The following is a 10,694-nucleotide window of genomic DNA, read 5'->3' as shown; positions in this document are numbered from 1 at the left end:
CAGCAACCTCAAACTCTTGGGCTCAAGAGAATCTCTCACCTCAGCCTCCAGAATAGCTGGGACTATAGGTGCCCACCACAACACTCAGCTAATTTTAAAAACGGGGGTCTTGCTCTTGCTCAGGCTGGTCTCAAACCTATGAGCTAGCTAATCTACCCACCTCAGCCTCCCAGAGAGCTAGAATTACAGGTGTGAGCCACTGCGCCTGGCCCATGTCTTGTCTTTCTGTGGCTTGTTTCCCTTAGTTGTGGATTATTAAACAAAATGCCCTGTGAGCATGACAGGAATGTAGGAAGGTGGGTCCTTACATTTGAGGGGCTCTGCATATGGTCCAGGATGGGCATGTTCTGCTTGGCATCACTAGCAGAGCTCATTCCCTTGGATGCGACCCCCAAGTGCTCCCCTGCTTTGATCTGGAATCTAGGCCACTGGGCAAAGAAGAAGGGGAGGCCTTGTTGCCTTAGGGGCCGCTTGTGTGCCTGGTGGTGGCCCGAGTGGTGTCACTCATGATAGGGATGAGGGCAATGAGGGGGATATCTAATTACAGGAGATTTTCAGATTGATTTGACAGCTGCAACTGTGTGCTTTGGCTGCCAACTCTCTAGCACAGGACAGGCATCATCCTGTAGACAGGGTCCTTCTAGAGAAGAGTGAGTGAAGTGGCCTTTGTCAGCCCCAAGCTTCCAAACCTCCCAGCTCACACTATCCATACAACTTTCGTTTTGCTCTGACTTCAAAATGAACAGGGTAAACTGAAATAAATATTTAAAACTGTTTTTAACCAAAAAATGTGTTATATGTGTTATTCACTGTGCACAGCACTATCCTTCAGATGACAGATGTGATGAGCCCGGCTCCCTCGAGGGCAGGCAGCAGTGGCTGAGGGTGAGGCTGGCGCGACGAGTCTGATTTGCCCAGAATGTTTAATTCTTGGCATTTGTTCCTTAGCTTCATTTAATGTCCTTCCCCCCACCCCTTTTTAGGCTAGTCAAGTGAAGCAGTGGAAGTGGAGAAGGAATAAAGGAATCTGTAACTGGTTATTATCCTTTAGTTGTAAACACCACTGCACTGGGACCAGTGTATTAAATGTCTTTTTAAGCAGATGACATTCTCATCAGTGATGAGAGCAAAGAACAAAATTGACCCAGATTTATGTATTTTACATTCGATTTATTTGAGGAAAAAGGTCTGTAGCTGAGAGGTCTCCATGACCATGGAGCCCAGCCCTCCCTTTTCAGGCATGGCCCGAAGAGGAGGGTTCCTCCACACCAGTGTGGCTCAGACCTTTAACAATGTGGATTTTGGACCATCTCTCAATTTCCTTCAACCCTGAAGCATCAAGCCCCCAATCAGTTACAGTTCCCTGTGAGGGGAGAGGAGAGGGCAGGCGGGTGGCCACATTCTCACCCCTCTCTGGTATGTGCTGGAGCCCAGGGAGGCCCACCCAGGTCATAGACCACACCTGTTACTGCAGCCTATGGTTAGGGACAGACAGGTGCCTGGAAGCTACTGCTGAACACTAGGCTTGGCCTTGTACCTAGCCCACCTCCTTGATCTCTGTGTAATGTATGGAAGGCAAAGGGGGAGTCTGAGAGAATGTGTCCCCTCCGGGGGTATTCCAAGGTTAGGAATCTGGGATATTGGGGGATGTTTCAGTAGCCTCAAGCCTGAAAGTACCCAGACTTTGAAGTGTCTTCAGAAAAAATGTAGCAGTGGAGGGAGGGAAGTGGATGTTACCTTCACAGACCTTTCTAAGATGTTTAGGCCAAAGAGGTTGACAGGGCTGAGGGCTGTCCAGGGGCAGTGTTTTCAGAGATTTGGGCTTGCGGCAGGGCCTCCTGACCACCCTTCTTCTCTGATCTTTGGCTTCTCCACATGGGAGACACCCATGCCCTTTGCTTCCTCCACCCCCCTTTTGATCCCCACCTGCCTAGAAAGTCATCCTAAATAGAATCAGGTAATCTGCAGATGTGTTCACCAAAACATTGATGATGATGCAGGCTTGGCTGTATCCCCTACCATATCCTAGGAAGGGTTCCAGAACTCCCAGCACTCATTTGCCCCTGTGCTGCTCAGGGACTATCACCTCCACAGCCCGTGGGGCCTCTGGGGATGTGTGTGTCAGAGACTCAAATTCAACAGGGAACCCTGGGCCCCACCTGGGTTTTGGACTGGCCCAGGAGAGATAACGCCTGCCCCACTGAGATCATTCTCTAAGAGGCTCAGGACAGAGCTGGGACAGCTGGATGTCTCTTTCCTACCTCTCCAGCAAACATTCTTCCTACTTAAGACTGACACACAGAGACCATACTGTTTGCACTTGAGGGTGTATAACTGGTGATGTTAACTATCCTCTTATTTGCTTATCTATTTTCCACATTTTGACAATGAATATGTATTATTTGGAAATAGGCAAATACTGGAAGTTATTTATTTATTTATTTATTTTTGCAGTTTTTGGCCGGAGTTGGGTTTGAACCCGCCACCTCCGGCCTATGGGGCGGGCGCCCTACTCCTTTGAGTCACAGGCACCGCTCCTGGAAGTTATTTTTGAAAGGATGGTGTCTAAGCACATGATTACAACTTGGTTAACACAGTGATGACCTAGAGCATTAGAAGTGTGATTGAGGGGTTTTGGTTGTCACATAGCGCTGGCAAGAAATCTGACCAGGGGCGCCGAAGGCGGGAGTCAAGTTTGGGGCGAGAATCGTAAAGTGGAGGGTGGCCATGGGGGGCGGGCGCTTGGGAGCGGCGGGTGCTCATGCTGCTGTCTGCTCCGCCTGAACCACGGACCTTCCGGAGCAGCCAAGCCCGGGCTCGCTGCCCTTCTCCTTCTCCATGAGGCCCGAGTGAGGTGCAGCGGCTAAAGCCGGCCCGCGGAGCACCCGTCTATCCCGAGCACAACGGCAGCAGCCCTGGAGGAGGAGGAAAAGGAGGAGCATGTTGGTCGGTTTCGATGGGCCGCATAGCAAACAAGGCCCCTGAGAGCTCCACTTAGTTCGTAGGATAAAATCTCACCATAGAACTTAGAGTCAGCAATGGCTAAACCCCAAGTGGTTGTAGCTCCTGTATTAATGTCTAAACTGTTCGTGAATGCCCCTGAATTTTACTCATCAAGTTATTCTTCCAATTATACAGAATCCTATGAGGATGGTTGTGAGGATTATCCCACTCTATCAGAGTATGTTCAGGATTTTTTGAATCATCTTACAGAGCAGCCTGGCAGTTTTGAAACTGAAATTGTACAGTTTGCAGAGACCCTGAATGGCTGGGTTGTAACAGATGATGCTTTGCAAGAACTGGTGGAACTCATCTATCAACAGACTACATCTATCCCAAATTTCTCTTATATGGGAACTCACCTGTGTAATTACCTGTCCCATCATCTGACAATTAGCCCACAGAGTGGCAACTTCTACCAACTATTACTTCAAAGATGTCAAACTGAATACAAAGTTAAAGATCAAGCTGCAAAAGGGGATGAAGTTACTCGAAAATGATTTCATGCATTTGTACTCTTTCTGGGAGAACTTCATCTTAAACGGACAGGTTACAAGAGCAGATATTCTTCAGGTTGATCTCTGAGAATTGCTGAATGCCCTCTTTTCTAATCCTATGGATGACAACTTAATTTGTGCAGTAACATTACTGAAATTGACAGGGTTAGTTTTAGAAGATGCATGGAAGGAAAAAGGAAAGACTGACATGGAGGAAATTATTCAGAGAATTGAAAATGTTGTCCTAGATGCAAACTGCAGGAGAGATGTAAAACAGATGCTCCTGAAACTTGTAGAGCTCCAATCTAGTACCTGGGGTAAAGTTCAAGCATCTTCAACATACAGAGAAGCAACACCTGAAAATGATCCTAACTACTTTATGAATGAACCAACATTTTATACATCTGATGGTGTTCCTTTTACTGCAGCTGATCCAGATTACCAAGAGAAATATCAAGAGTTACTTGAAAGAGAGGACTTTTTTCCAGATTATGAAGAAAATGGAACAGATTTATCGGGGGCTGGTGATCCATACTTGGATGATATTGATGATGAGATGGACCCAGAGGTAGAAGAAGCTTATGAAAAGTTTTGTTTGGAATCAGAGAGTAAGTGAAAGCAATAAAGTTAAATTTCAGCCTATCAGTTTTATAAAGCAGTTTAGGTATGGTGATTGAGCGGAACACAGGAAAGCAAGAAAATGTGTTACACTTATACCAAAATAAGGATGTTGAGTTATGTTACTGATGCATACAACTTTAACTTTGTTTAACACTATCTGCCAAAATAAACTTTATTCCCTATTAAAAAAAAAAGAAAGAAAAGAAACGAAACCTGACCTGGACCACAAACAGGTCACGGAGCTCAGTGTGCAGGCAAAACAAATGAGAGGAGGAAGGATGGGCCCCTGGACAGTGCCTGTTTCAGAGGCTCCCGCCTTCCTGGTGTATCTTATTTCCTGCACTCATTTCCCCACTTTCTGTCAGTTTATCATGTCTCCTTCCTAGAATGGAAGCTCCACCTCACACAGCTCTCTGTTTTGTGCTTGGTCTTATCCCCAGTGTCTACGACAATGCAATGTTGAGCAGATTGTTCAATAAATGTTCAGTGATAGATGGTTCCTGGTACCATCACTAACATCTCTGCACTTAGATGTGAAATATCAATTGCACATTTTACTGACATTCCATACAACCAAAGATGTGTGTGGCACTTGGTGTTATATCAGGACTTCAGTGTATGTGTAGCGCTGTTGGGTTCCAAGTTCCATAAGCCTGGATGGAATATCAGTAGATTTTCATTTGGTTTTCAGAGTATCAGGGGTAGGGAGAGAGACACATCATCCATTGATTTCTCTCTTCCAGGTATTAAAAAAGGAAATACCCAGACCTGGTAACTAACCTGGAAGCTTTACTTTCTCAGTCAGCATGACTCTCTGTGACTGGTGAAGCTGGCATTGCTGGATTGATCTGTCCAAACACAGAAGAGAACAAGGCAAACAAACCAAGGTTTTCTGAGAAAGAGCTCTAGACAAGGACTTGATGAAAAGTCTGACTTTATTTAATGAAAAACAACATAAAAAGCAATCAGAACTAAAACTGCCAGCATTTGAAAACAGACCCCTTCCCATTGCAGACCAGAGTCTCTAGTACTATTGACAGTACCTTGTGGTACCCAAAAGATGATCTAGGCAAAGGTGAGCACATATCCATGTTGCTCCTGAGAGTCTGGTGTGTTCCAGGGAGTATTTGTTACATGAATTGTCTCTGCATGGCCAGGGCAGAGCTGGCACTTGGTTTAGTGCCCTGTTCTCCACTTCGATATAGCACAGGAACTGACCACACTAGCAAGTCCAGGTCACTATCATGTCCTAAATGATGTGACAATCAACGAATAAGAACTTATCCCAAAGCAATGGGCATTCATATCACTTCCTTCTGAGGCTGTGAAGGGCCAAATTTCCCAGTCCTTAGGATGTTCAACAATTTCCACATAGGAAATTCCATCCTTTGCCAATTCTTCCCCTGGCTGTTGTAGTAGAGTTTTTTGTTACCAGCCTTTCCTAGCCATCACTGTCCTGGGGTACCTAGGACAAAGGTGGCCACTTGGATCTTGGCCCCTCAGTTCTGGGGCCCTGGGCTAAAAGGCTGGAAACAGGGCAGCTCCCCCATAGCTAAGGCTCCCACAACAGCCAGGCTTTCTCCCGGCCCCCTGGGATCACTGCTTCCAGTCTCAGTGGTGCTAGAACCTTGTCCTTGGGTAAAGGACTGAAGGTTACAGGCTGAGTCCCCCTCCTCTGTCTCCCTTTCCATCCAGGGTGAATAAGAAACAATGGTGAATCCTTTCTTCTGCAGGGCTAAGTCTGCAGGGACCAGCTCTTCATTCTGCCCTGGAGAGAATTCCAGAATGCTCAGCTTCCACTGGTGCAGGTCCTGCTGCTGGGGTGCATCTTGGAACCTCACCACCCATATCTCTTCCGGCTCCAGCAACAATTTCCAGTGCTGTCCTGAGGTTCTTAGAGCCCAGACTGGAGTCATCTTCCGAAGGTAGATGGCATCATAACAGCCCACCATGGAGACAACCTGCAGGTCCATTAACCAGGCCTCAACCTCAGCTGGGTTCACTGCCCAGGTGGTGCCCAACTCCAAAACCATGGGCTCCCCTGGGGGAAGGTCAACTTTGAGAAACCCTTGCCATGGAGGAGGGGAGCATGGCCAGTGTGAGCAGGTAGGAAGTACCCCAAGTCTCCATGGAAGGGCCTGGGTCCAGTCAGCATCCTCAGGGCCCAGGCCCAGGGGTACTGCATCCTGAGGATTTAGCTCACTGGGCACAAAGTGGTGGTTCAGGCCTCCCTCTTCTGATCCCTCTGGGCCTGATACCAGGATCCCATGCCCCAAGGCCTGAGAGTCCCCCTGCACAGGCTGCCACTGGTCCTGCCCCCAGCTTGGCTCCATCTCTGGGGACCCCTCATGCTCAAGCCCTTCATCACTGTGCTCCATTAGCTCAGGGTCCCAGTCTTCATCTTCCCAGTCTTCTGACTCCAGCAAGTCTTTAAGGTCCAGAAAGGCAGCCTTGAAGCAAGAGAAGCAAATCTCTAGCTGGTTTCCATGTTGAAGATCATACAACCAGGAGGCATGGAGGTAGGACATGCCCTCCCCCATATACCGCTTGCTGACTGGGGGGCACATGTCCAGGCTGCCTGCCTCCTATTGGAGTGCACAGCAACAGGAAGACTTGCTAGGGATTATAGGTGGTCTGGCCACAGGGGCAGGGAAGAGAAGGATAAAGTGTAGGAGGCAGGAGAGGAGGAGAAAAAGGAGAAAGAGCAGAAAAAGGGTTTTTGTTCAGGGGTTTGGGGTGGGGATAGATGAACTGGGCCTCAACTCAGTGAGGCCTGTAGAGGTTGGAAAGTTTGTACTTCTGGAAATGCCTTCAGCTTCTGCAATGGCTTTGATCTCTGGAGCTGAAAAGGCAAAGGGAATGAGGTTAGGCGCCCCCTAACAGGTGGGTGGGAGGGGGTCACCTAGCCTAGCAGGGGTGGGCTGTGAGGCTCAGATGGCTCTGTGGAGCAGACCTGCTCAGTTTGAACTGCACTGCGGCTGCTGCGAGTCCCTCAGCCCCTCCCCGCACCTGGCCTGACCCTTTACCTCATCAGCCTGACCTGACAGACCCCTAGGAGAACCTGCTGGAATGTGACAGAAACTGAGGGAATCTGAGGGAAACTGAGGGACCCTGAGAGAAACTTTGGGGACATGAGGGAAACTGGGGGGAACTGAGGGAAGCTGAGAGGAACTGAGGGAGCCTGAGGGCAACCGAGGGAATGTAGGAGAAACTAGGGAACCTGGGGAAAAACTGAGGGAACTTGGGGGAAAACTGACGGAACCTGAGGGAATCTGAAGGCACCTGAGGGAAACCAAGGGAACCTGGGAGAAACCGAGGGAACCTGAGGGAATCTGGGGGAACCTGGGGGAAACTGGGGGACCCTGAGGGAATCTGGTGGAACCTGAGGGAAACCGAGGGAACCTGAAGGAATCTGAAGGAACCTGAGAGAAACTGAGGTAACCTAGGGGAAACTGGGGGACCCTGAGAGAATCTGGGGGAAACTGAGAGAAACTGAAGGAATCTAGGAACCTGAGAGAAATCGAGAGAACCTAAGGGAAACTGGTGGAACCTGAGGGAATCTGGGGGGAACTGAGGGAACCTGAGAGAAATTAGGGGAAACTGAGAGAACCTGGGGGAAACTGAGGGAACCTGGGAGAACCTGAGGGAACCAAACAGACCCTGAGGGAAACTCATCCCAGGACCCTCCCCTACTCCAGCTGGCCTCTTATACCAGGAGGGCAACTGTGGCCCCTTTGGCCTCTCAACCTGTCACCCAGCACCAGGCCGGCTCCCAAGACCTTGGGAGACCCTCACCAGTCCCGATGCCTCCACTCCTGTAGATACCTGAGAGAGGGGGGAAGTGCAGCCCGCCTGGGCTTATAAGGGGTCATTTCCCATGGTGCCTTGGGCTTATCTGCATATCTCCCATGAGCCTCAGTTTCTAGGAAATGAAAATGCTGAGTTAGACTCCCCCTAAAGGAGAGCCATGTGCAGCCTAGGGGGGCAGGAGCTGGGTCACCCATGGGGTGCTGTTGGGAGGTCTCTGAGGGCTGCAGAAGGACTCATGTTCTCTCCTTTGCCTAGGTCTAGAGTCTGCAGGGGAGCATCCATCCCAGGCTCAGTGTTCCTTGGTGGCACTGGAAGCTCTGCTCTGCAGTCCTAGCCTGGGTGTGTAAATACTGAGTTCATTCTCTGCTGTCTCTTTATTAAAGTTCTTTATAGATTTTGGAAGCTGATCACTTGCCAATTACACTTTAAACAGATTTTCTCCTTTGTGGTTCTTCTTCTCACTTTGTTTAAAAGTCTTTATATATGGTCACATGTCTCAGTCTTTTCCCTGAGAAAAGAGGTTTTGGGTCCTTGTTAATGGTATCTTCAGCATTCCTATATCACAATGTTTTTCTAATGTATTTTCCTCTTATTCTTTCACATTTTTTTCCTTTTGCTTCTTAATTTTTTATTAAACAGAAATTGCTTTTATTAAGAATACAAGAATGTCGATAGACAATTTTTGAAATAATTTGCCAAATTCATGGGATATCTCAGCCTTTGCTCTAAACTTCCTTCTGTGCATCCAGCTGTGCCTGCTGTGCCTCTCCTGGTGTCTCTGGGATTGTCCTGGAGTGAACAGGTCTTGTCTGGGCTCCTGGTCAGTGGCTGACTTGAGCTGGGCAGTGACTGTAGGAGGGAGACACCACCTGCCACTGGAATTAGGTGACAGCAAACATCCTCAATCAGTGGTTCACAACGTTTTGGTGCACATTAAAGTTTTCTTGGGAGCTTTGAAAAGTCCCAGTGCTGTGTCACACCATGTGGCAGACACATCTAAGGTGATCCCTGTGAGTTACATCCTCTCTCTGATTGGGGGCAGAAAGGTGACTTGCTTCTTGTTGGTAGAAGATCATGAGGGTGATGGATGTCACTCTCTTGATTATGTTGTTTTATATACATAAAGTATTGCATGGCTCGGCGCCTGTGGCTCAAGCGGCTAGGGCGCCAGCCACATACACCTAAGGTGGCAGGTTCGAATCCCCAGCCTGGGCCCACCAAACAACAATGATGGCTGCAACCAAAAAATGGCCGGGCGTTGTGGGGGGCGCCTGTGGTCCCAGCTACTTGGGAGGCTGAGGCAGGAGACTCACTTGAGCCCAGGAGTTGGAGGTTACTGTGAGCTGTGATGCCATGGCACTCTACCTAGGGTGACAGCTTGAGGCTCCGTCTAAAAAAAAAAAAGTATTGCATACATTACTTTATAACCTTGTTATAGATTATATTTTATGTATATACACTACTATATAGCTTTATGCATTTACAGAGAGTGCCAAGAATGTGTACACATTTTAAGGAAGGAAAAAACTGTATTAAAATTATAATATTCAAGCCATATTTGACTTCTGCAATTATAAGAGATACAAGAGACTATGCACAAGAAAACAAATGTTATCAATATATATTGAATATTTCAATTATTTTTGGCCAGGGCTGGGTTTGAACTCGCCACCTCTGGTATATGGGGCTCAGTCCTTGAGCCACAGGCACCACCCTTGAATATTTCAATTTTAACACAGTTTTTTCCTTTTTTAAAACTGTGTATATGGCTAGACATGATGACTTACACCTGTAATCCTAGCACTTTGGGAGGCTGAGGTGGGTGGATTCCATCTCTACTAAAAATAGAAAAACTAGCTGGGCACCTGTAGTCTCAGCTACTTGGGAGGCTGAGGCAAGAGGATTGCTTGAACCCAGGAGTCTGAAGTTGCTATTAGCTATGATGCAATAGCACTCTATCCAGTGCATCAGAGTAAGACTATCTCAATAAATAAATAAATAATAAAATAAAATGTGTATACATTTTTTGATACCTTCTATATATCTAACACATCTATACTCTGAGCTGCAGCCAGGTTAGACCCTGATTTGTGTCTCATGGCCCAATGGCCCAATCCTAATCCATGGATGCTGATAGATAAGAAATGTGTTTTGTTTTAGGTCTCTAACTTTTGGTAATTTGTTATGCAACAATAGAAAACTATCATAATACCTTTCATGCCAATTATATCAGAATTCTCCAGTGGGATCCAGGCATCAGTCTATTTTAAAAGTGAGGGTTAAATAAAGATTCCTGGCTGGGTGTAGTGTCTCACACTTGTAATCCCAGCACTCTGAGAGGCTGAGGCAGGTAGATTGCCTGAGCTCACAGATTTGAGACCAGTCTGAGCAAGAGCAAGACCCCCATCTCTAAAAATAGCTAGGCAGTCTTGGCGCCTGTGACTCAAGTGGCTAAGGTGCCAGCCACATACATCTGAGCTGGCGGGTTCAAATCCAGCCTAGGCCCCCCAAACAACAATGATGGCTGCACCCAAAAAATAGCCGGGCATTGTGGTGGGTGCCTGTAATCCCAGCTACTTGGGAGGCGGAGGCAGGAGAATCGCTTGAGCCTAGGAGTTGGAGATTGCTGTGAGCTGTGATACCATAGCACTCTACCCAGGGTGACAGCTTGAGGCTCTGTCTCCAAAATAAATAAATAAAATAAAAATAGCTAGGCTTTTTTTTTTTTTTGAGACGGAGCCTCAAGCTATCCCCCTGGGTAGAGTG

At 47.6% G+C, this 10,694-nt stretch overlaps 1 protein-coding gene and 1 pseudogene across 2 annotated transcripts; one reads left to right on the top strand and one right to left on the bottom strand.

The window, feature by feature from the left end:
- Positions 1-3,023: 3,023 nt before the first annotated feature.
- On the top strand, positions 3,024-4,283 carry LOC100963173 (annotated as a pseudogene). The gene has a single exon (XR_002772398.1). The product of XR_002772398.1 is annotated as a polyadenylate-binding protein-interacting protein 1 pseudogene (transcript).
- Positions 4,284-5,617: 1,334 nt separating this feature from the next.
- TEX19 (testis expressed 19) lies at positions 5,618-6,685 on the bottom strand. The gene has a single exon (XM_003786534.1). The coding sequence runs from the start codon at positions 6,683-6,685 to the stop codon at positions 5,618-5,620; it is 1,068 nt and encodes a 355-aa protein (XP_003786582.1).
- Positions 6,686-10,694: the final 4,009 nt, after the last annotated feature.

Source organism: Otolemur garnettii, unplaced genomic scaffold, assembly GCF_000181295.1.
Source record: "Otolemur garnettii isolate 467f Iridium unplaced genomic scaffold, OtoGar3 scaffold00018, whole genome shotgun sequence".
NCBI lineage: Eukaryota > Metazoa > Chordata > Mammalia > Primates > Galagidae > Otolemur > Otolemur garnettii.
The sequence above is the reverse complement of the archived record's forward strand: the minus strand, read 5'-3'. Positions and strand labels throughout refer to the sequence as shown.